The 25,311-nt window shown below is 41.2% G+C and overlaps 1 protein-coding gene across 1 annotated transcript in view; it reads left to right on the forward strand.

The window, feature by feature from the left end:
- Nucleotides 1-497: 497 nt before the first annotated feature.
- LOC133401801 (transmembrane protein 65-like) overlaps nucleotides 498-25,311 on the forward strand; it is a 29,096-nt gene continuing 4,282 nt past the window's right edge. The window contains exons 1-7 of the mRNA XM_061675213.1: nucleotides 498-742; nucleotides 924-1,252; nucleotides 11,144-11,188; nucleotides 12,285-12,352; nucleotides 15,846-15,900; nucleotides 18,811-18,853; nucleotides 24,996-25,101. Of these exons, the coding sequence (XP_061531197.1) occupies nucleotides 964-1,252; nucleotides 11,144-11,188; nucleotides 12,285-12,352; nucleotides 15,846-15,900; nucleotides 18,811-18,853; nucleotides 24,996-25,101 (606 nt within the window). The 5' untranslated portion in view covers nucleotides 498-742; nucleotides 924-963. The remainder of the gene's footprint in view (nucleotides 743-923; nucleotides 1,253-11,143; nucleotides 11,189-12,284; nucleotides 12,353-15,845; nucleotides 15,901-18,810; nucleotides 18,854-24,995; nucleotides 25,102-25,311) is intronic.

Below are 25,311 nucleotides of genomic sequence, written 5' to 3' on the forward strand. Positions count from 1 at the left end.
TCGAAAACCCAAAGCCTTATAAACAAATGGACCTATACTGGATGCTTTGCTTTCATGTGAATTATGTTAACCGTCATAGTGAGAACACTGTCCTAGGGTAGAAATAAGTACTACAGGTACATGCTTTTTCCACGCAGTCATCAAGTGACGAGACGAGCACTTCACGTGCGGAAAAGGGGCAATAATGCGATCACACGCTACTGTAGTTTTAACGTTGATGAATACAAAAAAAGCTTACATTATAGCACGATATATTTTTCAACAGTGATCCTGCCAGCTTATAGAAGGTAAACTGTTTTAATATTTACAAATGAAATTTACAATATAATACCTGTTTTGTTTTTTTCCAGTTTAAATAGTATAGAATAGTCGACCTTAGTAAGCGTTAGATACAGTACAAATGTATCATTTGTTTATTTCCACTTCCGGAACGTGCTGACGTCAAGCGGTGACGTATGAGAAAGCTGCTCTGTCATTGGTCACTTGTGTCACCCGCTTCCAGTGGCTCCAGTTGTCTCGCGTCCTCCTCACAGCGTCCAAGTCAAGCGAAGGGTGCACCCGCCGGCGCTATGCCTGCTAATAGAGTCATTTACGGCCCTATTGCCATTAAAAAGCGTCGGCTGTAAAGGTTTTTACCGCACGGCGAGTGAAAAGAAGACATATGCGTGGAGGCAGTCGCCGTTGTTGTTCTTCTCCGTTTTATCCGCGAGCTCGTCGGACGGACAGCCGAGCGTCGAGTGAGGTGAGCCAAGTTGCACTTGGATTGGGACCGTTATCGCCTCATTTTCGAGGCTCGGGCGTCCCAGTGGGCGCGGGGGTGACACTCTTGCTTTATTGCGACAGCCACGCCTGCTTTCAGCCCTCAAATGGGTTTCCGTGTGACCGCTTCTGAATCTAACGGGACTTGTTCCATGACCCTCCAGATTCCCGACCCATACTGCCACCGTCCTCCTCCGCCGTGAGATGCTGCCCCGCCTGCGGGGAATCCTGCGGCCCGTCCTCTACCTGAGAGCCGGGAGGGGGCCGCTCCGAGCCGGACCCTCTGTGTCCGTCCCGGGTGTGTCGACCGCAGAGCTTCCGCCCTCCGCGCTGTTTCAACGGCGTCACCTCGGCACACACCCGCTGAAGGAGCCCGTGGAGCCCCTCAACTCGCCCCGCGGAGCTAAGGAGTTTATTTATAGCCTCCATGCGTCTGAGCGAACCTGCCTGCTGCGGGAACTGCACCGGTTCGAGTCCATTGCCATAGCTCAAGGTGGGTGACAGACTGGGTACGGTAGCCTGTTGTTGTTGTTTTTTTTTTTGGGGGGGGGGGGGCTGTAAGTCACCCTTTTAATGGTCAATTCATGTGGCGATTCTAGGATCAGAGGTTCTGTTGTTCAACCAAGTACTGCATGGTTACACACTTTTCTAGCTTGTTTAAAAAGGACATACTTGAAAAGATTGACATGCATGGGGTTGGGGTTAAAAACCTACGGTCAGTGCACCTGTGCATACATCACAAAACGATGGCAAGCCGTCTGAGCATTTTTTTTCCGATATCTTCGATATCGGCACCGGTTAGCACATCCGCTCCACAGTTTTGAGGACGCAGGTTCAAATCCGGCCTCGCCTTGTGTGGAGTTTGCATGTTCTCCCCCGTACCTGTGTGGGTTTTCTCCGCGTATTCTGGTTTCCTCCCACAAAAAAAAAAAACACGCGTGGTAGGTTAATTGAAGACTCTAAATTGCCCATAGGTGTGAATGTGAGCGCGAATGGTTGTTTGTTTCTAGGTGCCCTGCGACCGTTTCAGGGTGTACCCCGCCTTTCGCCCGAAGTCAGCTGGGATAGGCTCCAGCACACCCGCGATCCTAGTGAGGACAAGCGCAATGCAAAATAGATGGACGGATGACATCCAGCGTCGGTCCGTATAGTAGTACGCGCTTTGTCCCCATGAGTTGGACAACGTTGGCCGACTTGTAGGACAACCACATGTTACTGTCAGACAACACTGTATTAGTTGACAACAGGTGACATACAATTCTACAAGTTAACATTTAGCGGTACAATTACTAAGAGTGTACTAATATCAACTAGTGCACGGGTTTGCCTTACTAGTAACGTAGTCCTGTCCTACCGACTGACTAATTAATGCAGCCGCGAGCGTCATTTCCATGTATTGAATAACAATGAACTCCCCAGACACTTCAGTAGGTACGCCTACACAATCAACTGGTATCAATTACAAGGGCTGTTTAAAACTCAACATCAATGCATTTGCAAAGTCTTTTTAAAGCATGTATTTTCTTTATTGGAACTCATTAGATAATACAGGTGTACCTAATGTCAGCCAGTGGGAATCACAGCATCTGTTATTGAATCAATTCCCCCCCCCGGGTGTCATTTTGCCTCAACTGCAATCTCTAACCTTTGACCTTCCTGCGTGTAAAGGAAATCATCTATTGATTTGGATCAATTGGTCACGCTTAACTCTCATTTTCTGAAACCATCAATCAATCGTCATATGTGAGACGTTTTGTGTCCGGTGGGACAATCGATCATATAATTCACATTTTGTCATCGATGGGTTAGAACGCCGAAGGTCAGATAAGCCGGTCAAGCCGGTAAAGCAACGGACATCAACTGAGGAACCTAAAATTTCAACTTCCAATTTGGAAGCGATTTTTATCATAAGACATAATGGAAACAAAAATAATCGGATCCATGGTCGCAGGCAAATTTGGGGTTGAATTTTGAATTGTACAACTTTCAGGGATGTCGAACTTTAGAGGTTCCACTGTATTTGTAAAACACATTCAGGAGGCCCGTTGTTCCGAATGGAACTTTGAAAGTTTTGCCACATGATAACTCCTCAGAATAAAATCCCAATTTGCGTGAGTGTTATATGTTGCCTTGTTTTTATTACTCATTGCACGTGGAAAGAGTTGCTGATGTGTCGCTGTGCATTTTATCAGCGCACCAAAACATGACGCTGCAAATCTTGGCCCGGTCCAAGCAACAAAATGCATTGATCGTTAGGACAGATCAATGAGTCAGGCAAGGAGAGCCATGCAGAAGCGGCTCTGCATTGTGAGACTTCGAAGGATTGTTTTGCGCTCTTTGAGAGCAGAGATCCGACAGGGAGACTTTTTGTCATTTTCTTGGACGGCTTTCTTCTTCATCCTGGCATTGCAAGCTCAGCGACACACTTTAATCTCCGACCTTAAATCGAAAGTCAACCAGCATAAATGTCAACAGGCGCTAATCTCCAAGGCCCAAAAAAAGCAACCCAATTTATAACTCCAATGGGCTCAACACTTTGCGTCAAAGTAAAAATAAACTCTTTAATGTGCAAATTCCTCCCCAGTTTTGGGAGTAAAATGATCTCCAATCACTCGATGAAACGTTAGAATGTTGAATGTGTCGCTCTCAATAGGCACCAGCAAATCATTGCTACACAGTAACTTATTCGGAATTGTAAGAATGAATCAAACGAGACGAAATGTTGAGTCAAAGTGATGTGGTAAGGCTAATTGCTGTACATTTGAGAAATGAGACCATGACAGTTTGGCGGTTTTGTGGCTGAAAAATTGAAACGCTTAAGGTGTAAAAAATAAAATACAATAAAAATGATTCAGCAGGCTGCTCCCGCCACAGTTATCGAGTATTTTGTTGTTGTTGTGGTAAATGTATTTGTTCCCCAACAAAGACATGACCAGAAACTTAAAAAAAAAACAACAACAACAAAAACAATGGGCGTGCATGCTAAATACTAACAATTCATCTTTAATGTACTAATACAACATGAGGTGTGACCACTGCTCAGCCTGGGTCACCAATAGGCCATTATAGCCCCCGTGGCAACGACAAGGTTATTAATAATAATAATAATAATATTTTTATGAGTCAGTATGCCATAAAACCTGATTTTAAAGCTGTAGTTTGACAGTATACCTATTGCGTTTCTTCAACTACAGGAAACTATTGTGACAATTCCACACTAAATGCAAAATTGCTTCCATTATGCATTGTTTTTAGTATTACTCCTGTCATTAGTGACTGTACCTATTGAGGTAACATATTTGCAACGATCATCTTTTTTTTCTTTTTTTTTTTCCTCCCCACCCCCATGACCTGCGTGTCCAGATTAAAGTCTGCTGACGCCTTCACCTTCATCTATATAAAACCCCACAGAGATTCTATTACCTGGTGCATATGCGGGCTGTAAAACAGTTGAATCAGTGACTATTGGTCACTTAAATTAAGTTACCTTGAACCTATAAGAATCTACATTTGTAATTCAATCTAGCTCTGTTATATTAAGATTCTAGAATGTAGCTGCTCACCTGTTGTTTTTACAGGTGTCTGCGTTTAATATTTAGGCCTTGGCGCTCTCTGAGTGCGTTTGTTGTTGTTTTTTGAAAGCGAGGGGTCTCACCTTTTCATTTCGCCATTGTTCCTCAGCTCATCTTGTTTGCACACAGCTGTGCATCAGGCAGCCCATGGTGGTCCTCACAGTCTCACACACACACACAAACACACACGTCATTACAAACAGAGTGTTCAAAAAGGGCACCATTGGAATTCATACTCATGTTGATATGAGGCAAAATTGATGCTTGCTGAATGTTTTGATGTCATTTCATGCAAGACAGATCCAAACACTATTAGTTTTTAGTCCAATGTGCAACACGTCTTTTGAGATTTATATACAGTGACATGAAAAGGGATTTGCCCACGTCTCAAATTCGTATATATTTTTTTCCCCACTTTAATATTTAAGATCAAATATATGCAAATATCAGATGCAAAGATAACCCAAGTAAATATAAAATGCAGTTTTTAAATGGGGATTTTATTTATTAAAGCAAAAAAAAATCTAAGTTACCTAGCCCTGTGTGGAAAAAGTAATTCCCCCTAAACCTAATAAGTGGTTGGGCCATCCTCAGCAGCAACAACTGAAATCAAGTGTTTTCTTGAACTGGCAATGAGTCTTTTACATCTCTGTGGAGATATTTGGGCCCACTCTTCCTTGCTGAATTGTTTGAATTCAGTAAAAATGAAGGGTTTTCGAGCATGAGCGGCCTTTTTCATGTCATGCAATCAGATTAAAGTCTGGACTTTGACTAGGCCACACCGAAACCTTAATTTTGTTTTCTTAAGCCATTCAGAAGTTGACTTGTGGGTCTGTTTTGGATCATTATCTTGCGACATTATCTTGCTCCCACTACCACCACCACCATGTGTGACTGTTGGTATGATGTTCTTTTTTTTTAAATGGAGAGCTATATTTACGCCAGATGTAACGAGACACACACCTTCCAAAAAGTTGAATTGTCATCTCGTTAGCCAATAGAATATTGTCCCAAAAATCTAGGGAATTATTCAGATGGTTTTTTTGCAAAGATAAGACAAGCCTTTATGTTCGTTTTGGTCAGCAGTCGTTTTTGCCTTGCATTTTTTCCCAGAATCTGAACAATAAGCTTAACTGAGGCAAGGGAGGCTCGCAATTCTGTCGATGTTGTCCTCAGTTCCTTTGTGACCTCCTGGATGAGTCCACCACTGTTACATGTTTTCTCCAGTTGAGGCTTATGGCTCTCACTGTGGTTTACTGGAGTCCTAAAGCTTTAGAAATGACTTTGTAACTGATAGATGTCAATTACTTTATTTCTCATCTGTTCTTGAATTTCTTTGGATCGTGGCATTTTGTTGCCAACTTCATTTGGTCAGGCAGGTTCTATTGAAGGGTTTTCCGCAGTGAATAGGTCTGGATGTAAGCAGGCTTGAATGCGGTTATTGAAAACGAACTCATCTTTTTAAAGAAAAAGAAACTCAGTTTTCCACAAAAATGTGATTTGCCACAGGTAATACGTGATTTAACAAGGGGGGGCATTTACTTTTTCACACAGGGCAGGTAGCTTTGAATCGATTTTTTTTTCCCTTTAATAAATAAAATCACCGTTTAAAAACAGCAGTTTATGATTACACGGGTTATCTTTGTCAGATTTATATATATATATATATATATAGAGAGAGAGAGAGAGAGAGAGAGAGAGAGAGAGAGAGAGAGAGAGAGAGAGAGAGAGAGAGAGAGAGAGACACACATTTGATATCTTAAATAAAGTGGGGACACTGGAAAAAATTAAGAATTTGAGAAGGGGGCGAATACTTTTTCACGGCACTGTACAAAGATGTACGTTCACATTTTATGATAGATTTCATTGAGAGATGGCAGTAAAACTACATAACGGAATCAAAATATTAGAAACATGTCTCTCACCATTGTAATAAAGATTCTCTCTCTCAGTAGTAATTTAATTTCTTTTTTAAGGGAGATTCTTAGATACAGTTATGCTGATTTATGTGAACTTGAATTCAGTATTGGCCAAAGTAGCTCTTCTGAGTTTAGGATAGAGGCCAAGTTTAGAAACAAACCTAATTAATTATCAGCGTGTGTGCGTGTGCTCCAACTGGCTGGATTCAAAATGGAAATGGCTGCATATGGCTTGGCTTTATTGAAAACTCTGAACAGACGTATCACTCTATAAATCTAATTATAACGGCACCACAGACACTCAGGTAATATAATAATACGATCATCCCGAAAGTCACGGTGCTTTTTATCTTCTGTAATTCCGACTGCTTGTCGTAATAGTCTGAGCACCAGAAACGGTTAGGATTCATTTTGTGTTTATTTTCTTCTTGGGACAAAACGACGTCCCGCATAAGCAAGATGTTTAACTTTCTCTCTTTCTCACGCTTTACTCTCGTCTTACCCATAACGCTTATGTTTTGTACATACTCTATGTCCCATTACCCCTCGCTGTTTGCACCTGGCCTCTTTGACGCTTCTTGATACTTTTTTTTTTTTACAGTAAATGCAGAATTAACTGCAGCTCCGGTACACATTATTATTTACTGGTGGATTTTTATGGCTTACAAATAAATCCGTAGACGGTGTAGCGGTCCGACAACCTCATGTGACACGAACCGACTCGAAAAGACCCTCCAGTACACAAAGAAGCATTGAAGCTATTACGAAAACGCTCGGATGACTTGAGTCAAATCTTGTGGCTCATGAATACTCTAGGAATGCGCAGTCACCGGCTGGCACGGTGCCCTCTTGCCCAAAGTCAGCTGGGATAGGCTCCAGCTCACCCGTGACCTTAGTGATGATAAGGGGTATTGAAATTGGATGGATGCATGGTATGAGTGATGCATTTTGATGAGTTTGCGTTTGCATGGAGTTCTGTGAAAAAGAAGAACGGGGGGGGGGAGGGAAAGACATTGGCCCAGGTGGAAAGGTGTTAGTCCCTTAAATTTGGGGGTAGCAATCTTAAATTAAATCTTAATTGAAACGGTGGTGAATTAATGGTCTTTTTGAAAGATACAAGCAGGCCTTGCTTTAATTCGGTGTCTAGAATAGCACTGAATAGTATTTTATGCTGCATTCAAATAAGCTGCTTGTGGATTCTGACATGGGCTGCGTTGTTCTGAGCAGATGGCGTGCGTCACCACGAAAATGGATGGCGTGCGAGATCGAATGTGTGCCTGGATTCATCATCACCATCATCTCTGAGGAACTGTGGTGGCTTCTGTTGATGCTCAAAGTGAATTCACTGCAGTATGTCTTTAAAGTCATTTTAGACCGCCCAATTAAAACCTCCTATTCCCCACGTCCTGCCAGTCGAAAGCTACTCTACTTGCCTTTCTTCTGCTTGAGGTTCCCCGTTACTCTGTGGGATATTTGCTGACATCAGATACTCGTATCCTTGTATTCAGCGGGATTCATTTTCCCGTCTTCCCCGTAGCTGGTCTTACATTTGCTACATTTGCGCTTCCTCTTTCGTAACCACTGTCCCACTCACCGGCCCACTTGTGTTCTGTCTCATAAATCACACAAAAAATGCTGCAGTGCTGTGAACTAGATGAATGTCTCTCTCCCTGTACTGTTCTCTATTGATCTTACAAACACACACACAATCTAATGGGGTGAAATTTTCTTGTGCGGGAAGAGAAATGCCCACCGATGGAGGTGGTATGTACACACATGCGCACACACACACCTCCACAGAACAGACACACACATCCTACACGCCATAATATGCGCCCATGAAATGGGAAATACAGCATCTGCTCATATTCATTTATGCTGCATCTCACTGTCACATAATGAGAACCCATTTCTCACGAAACTACATTTTCAATCACATTTTGTGGAAAAATGTTCTCACTTTTGGAAATGTTCGTATAATTTGTATTGAATGCTACAATATATACTGTAGTACAGTAGTATAGTATGAGATCTTAACATGGGACCAAATGAGTATCATTTCATCTCTTTAGCTTGAGCCTTTCAGAGGAGACGAAATCAAATATCGCATTGCCCACCAACTGGGAAAACAGACAACTTGCATTGGGTAGACTGCTGATCTATGCAGTCCAGTGTGTTGTATGTGCACGTGTGTGTGCGCTGCTCCACTTCTTGTAATAATGTTAAAGGATGTGAAAGTGTTGCTTCAGGGTGTTGTTAGAGCTGACAGCCCCATGAACAAATGTGTATTTAAAGTCTTATCTAACAACATGTCTACAATCAGCGAGCAGTTATCTGCTGTTTTGCTGCAGGAGGGGGGTGCACGACTGGGGAAATAGTACATGGCTGCTGTGGAGTCCCTGCTTGTGGTTAGCTGCTTATCACAGTCCATTAAAGACTCCCCCCCCCCCCCCCTCCAAGATCCCAATTCTTGCAGTAGGGCAGCGCTGTGGGATTTCGGATGCCACACAATCAATACCTGTAGTGAGTCATGTCAGCCGATAAATAGTCAGGTGAGGTTTCGTAAATTGGGACAGAAAACTCTACCGAGTGCTTCTGCTTCTTGTTAATGGATTTCCCAAGGTTTTATTCTCTGGTGCGGATTTGCTTTGTAGTTAGGGGCTGGAGTAACTACCAAGAGGCATCACCTTTGTCTGACTAATGTGTGTATTTGGTTTGTGGAATGGAACATGATGATAAAGAAAGTATGTGCTGTTCTAAATTCCTCATTGGTTCTTCAGTAACAGATGATCCTGGCCTGTGTCCTCAAATGAAAGGAGAGTAGGAAATGGAACTAGATGTGGGCGGAGGAAACTGACTGGTATATTATTTGATGACTCGAATATGTTTAATCTAATTATTTGAACGCGACTTGATTAAAACTCCAAGTTCACAGTTTAAAACAGCGTTGCAAATTGTGTCTTCTGCTGGACGGCTGTAATGTGTGACCGAATAAGTAGACGTTGCAGGGCGTGGAAATTGGATTCCTACTTCCACAGACCTGAGTGAAACAAATCCAATTTCACAGAAACTGCAAAAGGAAACCATGTTATTGCCCTCGGCCTTTAAAGCGACTGCTGTGTTCTGCGTCTATCTGTTCTGTATAGTACAATCCTGTTCTCTTTGCTTCGCATATTTTTGCACTCTGTTGGTTAGTTGACAGTATATTGTCACAGTTGCCACTTCCAACAACCATTATAATGGAAAGGAGAGAGCACAGGAAAGTACCGTTTTAAGGAATGCCTTGGATTCGGATGGCGAGGGGGATAGAAAGTCGTTAGTGTGGTCTTGTTATCGGTTGTCAGCATGCAGCACTGTACTGTTTCGTGTTCATTTTTGTCCGTTTCCCATTTGCAGATAGTGTGTTCCACTGCTGTGGGCCACACTATTTGTGTAAGTGACATGCGTAGCTTGCTCCATCCCACCAGTGATGGAAACGGAAGCCTGCCTTGTGGAAATGTGGATTTGGTTATTCTTTGACTACTGATTGAAACCTTCTTCTCCAAAGAACTTTCATGTCAGAAGTTGAACACAAACAAGATGGTAATCCGTTAACAGGAGGCATCTTTATGTTCTTCTGCCATCTTTCAATAGTTTACTAACTTCCTGAAAGGTTTGCTTTAGGAAAACCACTTCATCCAGAGAGATGCATGTGAATATTCTCATTCACCCAGGTCACTTCATTCTCAGGGATTTGAATCGACCGCAACTGGACTGTTCTGGTTGTCTTAGAAGAGGTTTTGCCTCTCATCTGAGCAGGCTTCATCAGTTCATGCCACAAGCCTTACTTAGGACAGACTAGCTTGAGTTGGAGAAACTCAACTTTATGCTCCAAGTTGGACGCACACCCCTGAACCATAGATCGTACCATTCTTCCGGACTGCAAAAAAGGGACCGTCGTTAGGGTGCCTTGAAAAGAGGCCACTATTTGTCCGCAAGAGTCGGTAGGTGGAAAGTCCCTCGTTAATAACGTTCAGTTGTTAATTGGTAGTGTAGCTGGGGGCTGTGTTTTTGTATTATTTGTTGGAGGCAGCATTATTGAGTTTCTTTGGAATGGACGAAAGGACTGCTTCTTGAGAATACCGCAAGTTGTACAATAAAAGGGTGACAGGACTCTTCAGTGATACTCGGCGGCGGCTTCGGGGCGGCAGCACAGTTGGGCGTAACGGAGCAGCGCTTCCGTCGCTGCCTGAGCGTAGTTCCTTATCCGTTTTGAAGAGCATCGTTTGAAGTTGGCTCAGTTGTCAGCCGTGTTTATCTTGAAGTATCTCCACATGGCTAAGATGGCTCCTACACGCAAGGTACAGTATATGTCAGGCTGTAAGGAAGTGGTATTGGTGTCATAGTAGCGGAGCATTTTTACAAGTACATGTACAGGAACAAATTCAATTCTATATCGTAATCATCCAACCAGTTCTGGTTGGTGCTGCCACAAATATGGGCAAAAACAAATCTGGACAAAAACTGATTGCTAAGGACAACAGAAAAAAATATTTTTGAGTTCCTTCTTCACTCCCTTTTCACGACATTCCATTAACCAAACTATTTATTCACCCTTGCCCCCCCCTGACCTTATTAAATATCTAATATTTGAGTATGAATGACAGCTTGTTTCTCTCTCAGGGACACACACACACCAGCTACAATCAAGTCGATGCATCATATCAGACACACTCGTCTTTCTGGGTGAACGAGTCAACGAGGGAGAGATGCACTTTTATCAGCACTTCATAGTGTATTGTTTTTTATTTTTATTTTTTTTTAACTTTCTCTCGTCCATGTTTTGTTCATTCACAAAGCAAGTCAGATGTTTCACCCTTGGTTGTAACATTTTCATCATCTTTTTGCCAACAGGGCAGCTTGACATTGCGCCACCTACTGCAGCACAGTTAAGATATGGTAAGAAGTACATTTTTATGTATTTATTTTTCGTGTGCAGTATTTTACATTATCTTGTTGGGACTAACCGTACCAGCCGTAGATCTTTTCCGCTCCCTCGCACAATGCACATTTGAACCGGATTGAATCAGTTGACGTGTAAAGCACACTTTTTCCTATGTGGCGGTGAAATGTAGTTTTTCCTGCTTTAGCGGCAACATTAAATAAACAGTGACAGTAAAATGACACAGTCATTACCTCATCCAGCATTCTCTGGAACTTGAACGTTGCACTCAGCCACACAAGCCATTGTCTAATGTGATGCTTGTTGCCCTGCTCTTGCCATTTGGCTAATTAAGTTTGCAAAGGCCATTAATGGAAGGCCTGCTAAATGTCTGAATCAAAATACGTTATGAACAGAAATAGGTTCTCAAGTACATGACATAATCTACCCTCACGTTGTTTTCACATACACTAACTAGTAACTACACATTGCATTAGTTATCCTTGCACAGTGTAATGGGGTCCAATACATTAATTGTTGCCTGTTTTTTAGGTCACAATAATTAATTGAACAATTTGTTACCTGTGATTTTTGTAGTGTGCAGTGGTCAAGAACTGTATATAATTGAACTAATTGGTGATTTTAAAGAAATGGGGTCAAGAGTAATTATTTCAAAATATTTAATATTATTTACAGGATATTGTTTATGAGACAATACATGCACAAATTAGTTGAAAAACAAAGTGCACTATTTAAATGGCTAGAAAAATACAAAATAAAACAAAACAACTGACTCTGATCAAATGGAATATCGTAAAAACTTGGAATAAAATATGTCAAGATAGGATTTGATTTTCTCCGCCTTTCAATTGTTAATATAAAACCCATGCATTTTACAAAGCTGGATCAACTTATAGTCAGTGTATATAGCGTTTATGCATCAATCATAACGCAGCATTTATTTTATCGCGGAGACCTGTTGTTGTTTATGTAAACATTCCATAAATCCTCTCCTCCACTAGGCCAAATCACACCAAATGGGATTATTTATTTCTCACTAAGTGTTGCAATATTGTTCCTCTTGACGTCATTTGTGTTTTGGTTATTTTTCAGTTCTCCTGCACAATGCGCTCCCTTTTGTTGGATTTGGATTTCTGGACAACTGTATCATGATTGTTGCCGTAAGTGTCACATCCAGAAAATGCTCAGACAACTCCATACAGATGCTGATGAAACAGATGAAATGGAATTGCTAATTGAGAAGTCTACCAGTCTGAGAATTGGTTTGCACTCCTCGTCCAAGTGCACAACTCCCATTTAATGTCTACATGTCGGGCATTTGAGAGAGAAAAAAACAAAACTAATGCAGTGCTAATCCCACTTTGAGGGAATTGGAACCGGTAGGTAGAACATAAATGTGGGTGGGAATTTAATTTCCAGATTGAGGGAAGGAGGCTAATGCTAACTTAAATAAAAACGGTTCTTAAAAGGCGAAATAAAACAGTGACAACACAATTTGAGATTATGAAGCCCAACCAACCAAAGAAATAAAAAAAAGTATTAAAACACTAAAGTACAGTGGGTACAGAAAGTTTTCAGACCCCCTTAAATGCTTCACTCTTTGTTATATTGCAGCCGTTTGTTAAAATAATTTAAGTTAGTTTTTTTTCCTCATGAATGTACACACAGCACCTCATATTGACAGAAAAAAAATTCTTGCTGATTTATTAAAAAATAAAAAAATAAATATCACACAGCCTTAAGTATTCAGACCCTTTGCTGTGACACTCATATATTTAACTCTGGTGCTGTCAATTTCTTGTGATCATCCTTCAGATGGTTCTACACCTTCGTTGGAGTCCAGCTGTGTTTGATTATACTGATTGGACTGATTAGGAAAGCCACACCCCTGTCTATATAAGACCTTACAGCTCACACTGCATGTCAGAGCAAATGAGAATCATGAGGTCAAAGGAACTGCCTGAGGAGCACGGAGACAGAATTGTGACAAGGCACAGATATGGCTCAGGTTACAAAAAAAAAGAATTCAGCTGCACTTAAGGTTCCTAAGAGCACAGTGGCCTCCATAATCCTGTAATAGAAGACGTTTGGGATGATCAGAACCCTTCCTAGAACTGGCCGTCCTGCCAAACTGAGCAATTGGGGGAGAAGAGCCTTGGTGAGAGAGGTAAAGAAGAGCCCAACGATCACTGTGGCTGAGCTCCAGAGATGCAGTCGGGAGATGGGAGAAAGTTCTAGAAAGTCAACCATCACTGCAGCCCCCCACCAGTCGGGGCTTCATGGCAGAGTGGCCCCACGGAAGCCTCTCCTCAGTGCAAGACACATGAAAGCCTGCATGGAGTTTGCTAAAAAACACCTGAAGGAATCCAAGATGGTGAGAAATACGATTCTCTGGTCTCATGAGACGAAGAGAGAACTTTTTGGCCTTAATTCTAAGTGGCATGTGTGGAGAAAACCAGCCACTGCTCATCACCTGTCCAATGCAGTCCCAACAGTGAAGCACGGTGGTGGTAGCATCATGCTGTGGGGGTGTTTTTCAGCTGCAGGGACAGGGAGACTGGTTGCAATCGAAGGAAAGATGAATGCGGCCAAGTACAGGGATAACCTGGACAAAAACCTTCTCCAGAATGCTCAGAACCTCAGACTGGGCCGAAGGTTCACCTTAAAAAATGATAATGACCCTAAGCACACAGCTAAAATACCGAAGGAGTGGCTTCAGAACAACTCTGTGACTGTTTTTGAATGGCCCAGCCGGAGCCCTGACTTAAATCCAATTGAGCATCTCTGGAAAGACCTGAAAATGGCTGCCCGCCAACTTTCACCATCCAACCTAACAGAAATGGAGAGGATCTGCAAGGAGGAATGTCACAGGAGCCCCACATCCAGGTGTTGCATCATCATCCCAAAAATACTCCTGGCTGTATTCGCTCAAAAGGGTGCTGCTACTAAATACTGAGCAAAGGGTCTGAATACTTATGGCTGTGTGATATTTCCATTTTTCTCTTTTAATACATCTTTTTTTCTGTCAATATGGGGTGCTGTGTGTACATTGTGTAAAAAAATGAACTTAAAAATGATTTTAGCAAATGGCTGCAATATGACAAAGAGTGAAAAATTTAAGGGGTCTGAAAACTTTCCGTACTCACAGTAATTAGACAGTCAGCAGTCCAGATGGGACTGTGACACTTTCTACTCAGTCATCCTTTCAAACTGTCTGTCTGCTCTTGTGCCTTTCTCTGTTTCCCAACATTCTGCATCACCTCTCACATGCTCCTTTAATCATTACTCATTAATCTTACTGAAGGCCAGCGAAGCAAAAGATGGCAAATGAAATCTAATTTCATGAAACATAATCCCACTACTCAAACGGGTAACATAACGTTTCATTGCACTGCCTTAAACTATGATTATATGATTCATTACTTGATGTTATTTCCCTTTGTTATTTTCCATTCCAATGTATTCCCTTTGCGCTAGTGCTATGCATACTGCTGTGGCATTGTATACTATATGTAAACTTTTATTATTTATTACTTGCTGTGAACCAACAGACAATACCTTAAAGCTTTGCCTCCTTTTCTTCCATCTTAGTTTAAATGAAAATTTTCCTTGGGTCCCCTTCAATGCTCCTTTTGTGTTTATTATTATTATTATTATTATTATTAGTTTTTCTTTTTTCTTTTCACTTTGTTAGTGCTCCTATTTTGGTGTAATTGTGAATATTGCTGCTGTGACAATCTAATTTCCCTGTTTCTGCAATGTCACAACCTTTATTTCAGATTTTTCTCCCAACATATGGCATAATATATAATATAATATTTTAAGTCTTTTCAGGCACATCACCAAGGTTTTTAAAAGGTACATAAATTCATTACTTAATTGAAAATTCCCTTTCCCTTGAACTGATTGCTGAAAACTCATTCACAGCCATCCCTCCTAGTTAACATGGATATTTGACTTCTGTTTCCGTCAATGGCAGTGAATGAAGAGCAACAGAATTATTTTTTTCTTACCTTTCACAATTCTTTCTGAGAGGTTAAATACTGTTATTCTCAGTTGTATTAATTCGCTGGTCAATTAGTTCTCAAAAAAATTTTTTATTTTAATTCAGGCCAACCAACACCTGACCCTTTTGAAATGCGTAACCACCACCACATGATTTGTCTTCACAGCCATTCACAATATCAGTTAGGCTTAAATAACAAAATCCCATCAGAAAACAGTGTAACAATGTACTGTGGAAGTCCCTTACTTCCTGTTTGCATTTTAATTCCTTTTGGGATTTTTTTTTTTATAGCTTAATTAGCCACAAAATGTTCTACACAGGATGAAACAAGCAATGCTCCTCGTGGAAGAGTTTTTATATATATATATATATATATATATATATATATATATATATATATATATAATTTAGTTTTATAATTCATACATTTCCCATGAAAGAAGAGAATGAATAACTACAGTATAAAGTGTTTAAATATTGCCAGTAAAATATTCCTATTTCTATTCTTAAGTCTTATTACTTTGACTGTTTGGACGGATGGGTGGACTGATGGATTGACTGCAGCATGTAAATACTGCCCCATTAATAGAAAGGTATTGCAGAGTTACCTGTGTTATCATAGTTTTTCTGTGTTTGTTGGCCTCCAGGGTACGCAGATTGAGTTATCCATCGGCGTGATCCTTGGCATTTCTACTATGGCAGGTAAGAGCATCACTGCATCTTCATGCATTTTTTTAATTCAAGAAAAGAAAAATGTGTCATTGTAACAAATGAAGGTTCTCTTTAGTTGACAACATCGCATCTGTGTACGTAAGTGAAATTATGGCAAATGATAACTGTTCAAATATGACACACAGCACTTTTAATGGTGTACTTGCATTTTTTTCAGATGAAGATTTCTATTGATTTGAAATACTGTAATATCTGACATAAGATGACAGGGGTATGTTCAGGTCAAATGAGTGCGTCCTTTTTTACGCCAGTCACTATCATCAGCAGTCACTTGAGTTCCCATTGAATGCCTCCAAATATTTCAGGATTATTGCTCTATTGGATGCAATATGCTTGTGGTATTCACTTGTACCCATCATCACTTTTCCTGCCTTTAAATGTAACCTTAAAGCATTTGTGTGTGTGTCTCCTGTAGTACAAGCTGTAGAAATGAAATAATATTGAGGATGAGAAAGAGGATCACAAGATGACACGTTGTCGTTTTGCTTTAGGTCCAAAGCTACGCGAATATAAACCATTTCAAGGATTGCTTCTTTTGTAGTCAGTTTAGGCGGAATTGAATTGATTACAACTGACTATCACTAGACTAATTCCTTTTTCTGCCATCAAGATGAATATAGAAAAAAAGCGAGTTTGCCCCAAAAAATTCAGTGATTGTTAATTTTCCCCCTAGATGAAGGAAATGTGCATTTTCCCGTGGAACCTGTTGTCCCTGCTTGTGAGGCGAATAAGCCGTGTCAGGTCACGAAAGTTTAGTGGTCACAGCTGCAAACTCAGAGACGATTGTCGATGTCGTTTTGAGACTTTGACTCTTATCTTTCATTGCGGAGACTTGATCGCACGTTGCGCCGCAGTTGATTTCACACCATTTTTCATCGATTGAGACGCCATTACAGCCACTCCGCTGACATTCAAGTTCCGAACGGCTGCCCGTATCGAGGCCGCTCCGCGGCGATTTAGCACTTGCGTCAAGACTGCCGCCAAGTCCACCCATCGCACCATTTCCGAGATGCAAATGTGTGTAAATGACTCTGCGCCGCATCGCAGATGGAGGGTGCATGCACCATTTCAATGAAGTGATCTATGCTATTGAATATGTTGCTTTTATGGGCTGAGTGGAGAAAAACTGCTTTTATGGTTGCTGTTAAAAGCTGCATATATGCTGGTTCACAGGACATTATGACCAACAGCACCCTCTGATAAAATGTCTTTTCATGGCTTGTTTATTCACGAGTTTTATATCTGGTGGGCAATATTGTTGACTGCAGGTCAAGACAGAATAGAACATTCTGCCACAATCTATTGCTCTTTTTGTTTTCGGTATTACAACCTACGTATACAAAATACTCAGCTATTAGTTCATCATAAAATAGCAGAGTATCAATGTATCTCTCTCCAATAAAACTGACATGATTTTATCTGATTCACATTCTTAGGTTTGTAATTAGTGGATAATTGTCATTTAGTCACTGTTGCCATATGTGGAAAGATGCATTGAAATGCACAAGGGATGCTAGTTGTTACACTATTATTAATAGCTGCAATTAATCATCCTGGGACGCTTAACATCAAATATTAAAAAGGTATAAATCTTTGCATCACCCTCATTGCACACAAGAAGCACGTGATGAAAAAAAACCCATCACACTTCATGCTTTGTTGTGTAGCTGTGTGTGTCCATTTCTATGAATAGGGAGGACAAGATAGTTCTCTGCTGGCTAATAGGAAATGGTAAATGAAGTGCACTTCTCTGCCACTTTAACTACACCATCACGGTGCCCAAAAGCATTTTTCAGAGGCTCCCATTCACCCATTTATACGCCAGTGGGCGGCTGTTGGCTGGGAGCAATTTAGGGTTCGGTGTCTTGCCCAAGGACACGTCGACAGCGGACAGTAGACGCCGGGATTCGAACCGCTGACTCTTCAGTCACTGGGCGACCCGCTCTACCTACTGAGCAACAGCCACCACGATATGAAGAGTCGCAGATCTTCCCTCCCGCTCCGTCCACAAGCTTTTCCGACCAAAATGACTATTTTTGTCAGAGTGCGACTGCAGCAACGCGTGGCGGCGGACTGGAAAGTCAATGTTTTCGTGTCGCAGCTGTGAGCTGCAAGCAGGCAGAAGTGTGGCGTCCCGTGACACAGATCTGCCCACTTAACACAGCTTTACTCTCAAATTTTGGGAACATTAGATGATCTCCTGTGAGAGGAAGACGCTCAAACAGACACCGCCAGCTGAGTCTCTTTCATGATGTGCTGGCACATGTTCACTTCACTTAACTCAAATCCTCTGTGGCTCATTTGGCCACATGTTCAGGTGGATCATCCAAAAAAAAAAAAAAAAAAAAAGAGATTGTTTAACAAACATGTGGCCATCCTGTAAGGCTGCTGGGCTTTAAACTGGCAGGTTTTTGTTTATTTGTTTTTTCATGCATAGCAGAAGATACAAAGCACATTCCAGTAGACCCGCCCATGTAATAATATAAGAGCTGTGTAAAAATATATATATATGGCCTTGTGTAGATAACCAGTAAGAGTGTTTATTTATTTATTTTAAAAATGAAAAAAATATTATAGTTCTAGTTTACAGTGGTGTTTCAAATATTCTGACTCACGCACGAGGTAAACAAAATATAGGCCGCTGCAAAATACAACCACGATAATATACCTTTTCGTCAATTAATATATCTGTGACAGTGTCAATCGAAGCCGTTTTCATCTTTGTAAAGGTTGATTTGTTGATTCCGCTGTGGGGGAGGGGCTTCTGTCTGTCTGTCTGTCTGTCTGTCAATCAATCAGTCATTTTGCCTGTTGGCCACGCTGGATGCAAATGTCAGTGTTGGAAGGAATCTCACTGTGCACTCTTCCTTCCTTCCTCAGCTGCTGCTCTCGGCAACTTGGTGTCTGATCTGGCAGGACTCGGGCAAGTCACAAATGCACACTCGCGCGAGCGCGCCTCCACGCGACTCTCAAGATGCACACACACTCTTGAATTAGGACTCTTGAGGTCCGACTTGAGGCAAAATGCGTTTTATGACAACTTTACCCGTGCATTTTTTAAAAACATAAATGGGTGATCAAAGTGATTTCTTTATGCAGCGCAGAAATATGTTTAATTATACAGTGCGTAACAAATTTAATACACTGTTGAGACTTTTTGTCAGTGCTTTAATGCCGATTCTTTCATTTTAGCGAATACTTGATTTTTTTCATTTGTTTGTTTCCATTTTGAACAGAAATGATCATTTTGTAGCTAAAGTCCCCCTTTTATAGCCAAATTTGATCCAGGGCTTGACTGGGCTTCTCTGAGAAGTCAACTGTATCCCATAACTTGACGTCTTATTTATGAAATAACAGTGCTCTAACTGTTTTCAGCATTGTGGACAGTGTTATCATTATAGTGCTTCTTAAAGTCATGGACGTACTTTCCACACTTTGCACCGAACAATTTTAAAAATAAACACACCCACTAGGGGTCAGTGTCCCAAAGGTTTTGCACACGAATAACGGTCAACGGTACATTACGTTGGCTGATGGTTATGCTTGAAATAACAATAGTGCTGCTTAGTTTTGCACAGGCCATTTTCTCTTAAAGAATTGCGAACAATTGTTGTGCATTTGAAATAATAATTGCAAAAGTATTCATTGATAATGAAAGTGTTATAATGTTATTTTGTATTATTCAGACGTTTGCATTGAACAGCCTACTGTTTGTAATGAAGTCATGATCAACAAAAGCCCCCCCCCCCATGTGTGTATGTGCTACTCTATCACATTTTAGAAGAGAACGCCCCTGCGGGGGGTGGGGGGTTGTCAAGGTGAGAGCAGATCAGGTCAGACATGAGAGAAGCAGAGAGCTGCCGCTGTGCAACGATGCTGTCGCACTTCATGTTCACTTTTGCCAGCAAAATGGCGGAAACCACTCATGTCATTTTACCGCATGCACTGATCTAGGTCAGGTCCTTGGAGTCAAATGACCAGTGAACCATCTCAATGGTAAACATTGTTCAGTTGTACAATACTCCCTGTAAATGATGATATATTGAGAGAAAAAAAAAAAAAAAAAAAAACAACAACTAAATTATTCATGCAGCCCTGGTGGGAATCATCTCTTTTCCAGGGAAGGTCGAATGACAAATAGCCAAATCTATCCTCACAGTCTTACATTTGCATGCATTACAGGCTGGCCTTTCCTACTGCTGCATCTGGTCCCCCCCAATTCCAGGCGGACTGGATGGAATACACATGAATTAGTTGAAATTATTCCGACCAAACGAGCCAAATGATAAACTCAATAAATTGATTTATGCGCTGCATTCGTGCCAGTGTTGGTTTTCATTGTGATTCTCAAAGATTCTGAAAGCCATACTTTGGCTTCCAACAACGGCCCAAATACATGAATGTTAGGTTAAACGAAGACTCGTCCCTTTGAAAATTTTTGGTGGGAAAAAAAAAACGAGTTAACCACTGGACTTACAGGGTCAGGGATGCGTGTTACAGATACACATTATGCGTCTGATTTTTAAGATTTTTCCTTGTCGCATACGTGTAAAAGGAAGACACCTGTAAAACAAAAACAACCAATATGTCAACTTTGATAACCAGTGACGAGGCTGGAGTTTGCTTACATTAGCAACGTCACAAGATGTCCTTAAAATGGCAGTTTGCCTTCGAATTACAGTTAAAACATATATATATATAATATATATATATATATATATTATATATGGTGGCACGGTGAACGACTGGTTAGGGCGTCTGCCTCACAGTTCTTAGGACCGGGGTTCAATTCCCGGCCCCGCCTGTGTGGAGATTGCATGTTCTCCTGCGTGGGTTTTGTCCGGGCACTCCGGTTTCTTCCCACATCCCAAAAAAAACCACGCATGGTAGGTTGATTGAAGACTCTAAATTGCCCGTAGGTGTGAATGTGAGTGCGAATGGTTGTTTGTTTATGTGTGCCCTGCAATTGGCTGGCAACCAGTTCAGGGTGTACCCCGCCTCTTGCCCGAAGACAGCTGGGATAGGCTCCAGCACGCCCGCGACCCTAGTGAGGATAAAGCAGTAGATAAAATGGATGGATGTGTGTGTGTGTGTGTGTGTGTGTGTATGTATATATATATATATATATATATATATATATATATATGAAATATTATTTTTTTCTTAACATGTCTGCTGGACCAGTTTGTTTCGTCTGCTACTCAGGGAACCGCTCCTCCAATTGGCTGACAAGTTTAAAATAAGCTCATTCCATGGGGCTCTCCGAGTCTAGGAGTCAAAATTACTGTGACGTTTCAAATGGCATCACTTGCCATAACAAATAATGGGACATTATTTCAGAGTAGTGAAGGCAGTAGATTGCTTTAATAGTTTTTATGTTTTGGTGTTGGGGTTTTTTCAGTTTGTTGTATTTAGTAGTGTAGTGGTTTGTTTGTTTTTTTTGCCTTGTTTTGCCTTGCCGTCTGCAGTCAGGTCGGCGTTGTATATGAGAAACTGTTTTCAATTGGATTACCTTGTTTAATAAAGGTTCAATAAAATATATATTTTTTTAAATCAATACTTTATATTTATTTTATTTTTTTCCTGAATGTATATTTAAGGACAACTTTTGAGGTGTTTGTTTAGAAAATTCCCCAAAATGACGGCCACTTTGCTGCTTACATGCCCCAACTTCCGGAACGGTGTGTTCTTCATCTCTTTTCACGTTTCTGGTCGAAGTCCAAATTGTGCTTGAGATGTGCTCCACAGTGTGACGTGTAAATATGTGCAACGGTCTGGTCTCTCCACTGTGTTCCTCCTGAGCCTCCCCCTTTGATAATAAAACGAATATGCTGCATTCTATTCCTTAAGGCAGGGTGTGATGCCTTATGTACACCGTAGATGTGGACGGCATGTGTGTATGTTTGCTGACAGATACAATCTTTACCCGCTCAGTCTCAGCTGCTGCTGTTTTTTTTTTTTTTTTTTTTTTTTTTTAATGGGCCAATTCATCTGCTGCTTCCCAGCAGATAACATAGAATAGGACTTTGCGAAGCCAAAAAGATTGCAGCTTTTGCCTCAGGGGATAACAGTGGAGAGAAATAAATGTCCGCTCACTTTGTAACGACCCAGAAGCGGAGTAAAGTTTTGGTGCATTATCATCATATCCTACACTTTATATCCTATTTCATCTTGCCACAAAAAAAAGGTCTGATCATCTTTATAATCTTATGAGCAACCAGCTTCCATTTCTTTTAACACAAATATACGGCAATTCGGTCTTAACAATTAACACCATTTATATTGTCTTTGTAAACCTAATTATATTTGTCCAAATATACTCCACTATACTCAGTACACCATACTTCACGTCACCGGATGTGTGAGTCATTTAAGACAAACACCTGCCTTTTCACACAAAAAAAGAAAAACAGGGAGTAACAGTAATTATCTTGCTATTGTTCACATACGGACATGCGCTGGTGAACTGCAAAGCCACTCTCAACTCCATTGCTAACCAAAACAGCAGTACCAAAGCATGCAACGCTCTCAGATGAATAAAAGTGTGAAGTTTGACCGTGTGTTGTCAATTTTTGACCTGTTTTGCTACATGTTTCTCCACTACAATTCCCCCCCCCCCCCCCCTCCCCCCGGTCACTACTTTTAACGTTCTCGATAGTATCCCGAAAAGACAAACAAATAAAGGCCTAACCCCGAGTAGATGCTTCCCTACATTTGAAGTTGGGTAATTAGACACCACTGGCCACTATTGGTGGTCACACGGGAGTTTGTGTTCTGTCACTTATTGCGTAGGTGTACAATCAGCTGACTTCTGTGGAGGCAGCGTGGCTTCAGTTCTCACTCAGTGATGGTGTGAAAACCCTGAACAGAAAATGGATTGATGGATTGTTTCTGTTCCCCTGTAAAGTCACCTTGTAAAGTATTGTCTCCCTGCTACCTGCTCTGTTCTGATATTTGTCATCTCTCAGCCTCGCTGACTCAACAGTCGTTTGACACTGAAGAGCTGAGCGGCCATTAAATACTACATTTCATCTAGTTATAACTTAGTGTTACAAATGTATTTGTCGCACCGGAACGACATGTCAGTGAAATACGGCCCATTTGAGTCGTAATATTTTTCAGATCGGCGTTCATAAAAATTGAAATATTGTCAAAAGTGTCAAAAACTGTAAAATTTCCCTCCAGTGACAAATGATTTTGTAGCAATTACATGTTGAGATCCTTCACAACATCACAGAGATCGTCAATCCAGTTGCCGCAATGAGACGGTTCGTAATCATTAAGGCAGCAGTGCAGCCCATTGAGGCTCATTTTTCTCCCAGAGGCTTGACACTTTTGGAGCACAATATTTGTTGGCAGTTGTTCCAAAGTGTGAAGAGTTCCTCCACCTATTCGTGATTCACTACATGCAAATTCACCGATTCACATGATTTATTAAAAATTCACCCATTTGCTGTTTTTGTGCTCAGACCGGTCTTGTATAACAATTATTGCTTTGGCACCTTCTTGTGGCATCGATAGGCAAATATAACCTTTTTTAGAGGTGGCGTCAATTCATCACAGATTTGTGCTATTTTGGCATGTATCTACATCATGGAGTAAAATAATAATGATGGAGTTTATGAAGACCATGATTAAAGGGCAATGTGGACACACACAGCTCCACAAACAACAGTATACCAAGTACTACAGATAAAGTAAATGTTCTTTGGCACACAGTATTGTGTAATGCCAATAATTATCCTTTTTTCAAACCCCACCAGTATACCAGTAGAATTGACTATTTCCATATTATAATAATCCTGTCTCAGTGTGTATTGTACGTTGGCTGCCGATTCTTGCCCGTCACGATGCCGCAACAAGTGTGTGTGGGAGCTGAGGGGGATTGAATATGTGGGTGAGAAAAATGGAGGTTTGCGACGATATTTTGTGCCGCGATCGTCCCTCGGGAGAGAGGTGACGGCTGGGCGCGTAGGTCAAGAAATGATTGATTTATGGCACGTCAATGATTTACGGCCTCCTCGCCCACCTCAACCCCTCACTCAAAAACTAATAACACTGTCAAGATGTTGGCGACTCCAGTTGTTGGTTCAGTGGGCAAATTCCTCTTCGTCTGGTTTTATGGATTGCAAATTGACAAAAAAATAAAGAAATAAATGCACATCGCAAAAGGTAGATCATTTCTAGTGTGTCGACAAAGCTTAACTTAAATGACATTACATGGCCGCTGGATTTTAATGTTTTAATACTGCAATAAAATATTAGAGACGTCTCACTTCCTGTCATTCATCCATCCATTTTCTGTACCTCATTACGGTCGTCAGTGAGCTGGAGCCTGTCCCACTTTGGGCTCGCTAGCCAATTGCAGGGCACATATAGACTAATACTGTCAGGTCCATAAATATTGCGACATAAGCATACTGCGAAAGCAACTAAAGAGTTTTTTTTGTTTTTTTTCTTAAGTTTATGAAGTGGAATGTTACGCAATGGCCAAGTCAATCACCTGACCTGAATCCAATTAAGCATGTAGTTTATTTGCTGAAGGGAAAATGTCCCAAGAACAAGTAGGAAGTAAAGACAGTTGTAGTAGTGACCTGGCAGAGCATCACAGGGACGAAATCCAGCGTCTGCTGATGTCGTTGATGCGTTTTTGACATTTGTTTCATTTCAAATCCATTGGGGTGGTGTTTTGAGCCAAAAAGATGAGAATTTTGCCGATGTCTCAATATTTGTGGATCTGATTGTAACCCTTCACTCCTATGGAAACTTTAGAATCTTCCGATAACCTAACATGCATGTTTGTGGAATGTAGGAGGAAACAGAAGGTGAGATTCAAACCCGAACCTGATAACTGCGAAGCAGACTGACCGCTTATCCACCGCGGCTTGCTATCAAACCAGCACAAACGAATGCAGCGACTTAACGCTGCCCATGCTTAAAACACTTTCCCGATGAATAAATATTTTACTTGACACAATAAAGAAACACTTTGAAGTGCTTTTGTTATATTCAATGTTTTTTTTCTTTTTTTTGAAATTCTTTTGCTTTTCTTATTATCTCTCCAGGCTGGCAGGTTATGTGGAAGCTTTGGCATCTCGACTTGGGATGCAGATTCCTGACCTGAGTCCGAAGCAGGCCGACATGTGGCAGACCCGAGTCAGCTCCCACTCGGTTGGTAATGTCGCAACACGCTCAGGAGACAAAACGCCCGTGCAAAAACATTAAAGCAAAAATTGCACCTTAAAACAACATGGATTTATGATCAGGAGAAATGTGTCTTTATCAACACCTAATAATCACCATGTTATGTTGGACCAGCCTGGTCCATATGGGCAAACAAAGTTGAGGGTTGTGTGTATGTAATACATAATACTAGGGGTG

This window comes from Phycodurus eques, chromosome 4 (assembly GCF_024500275.1).
Source record: "Phycodurus eques isolate BA_2022a chromosome 4, UOR_Pequ_1.1, whole genome shotgun sequence".
Taxonomy (NCBI): Eukaryota; Metazoa; Chordata; class Actinopteri; order Syngnathiformes; family Syngnathidae; genus Phycodurus; species Phycodurus eques.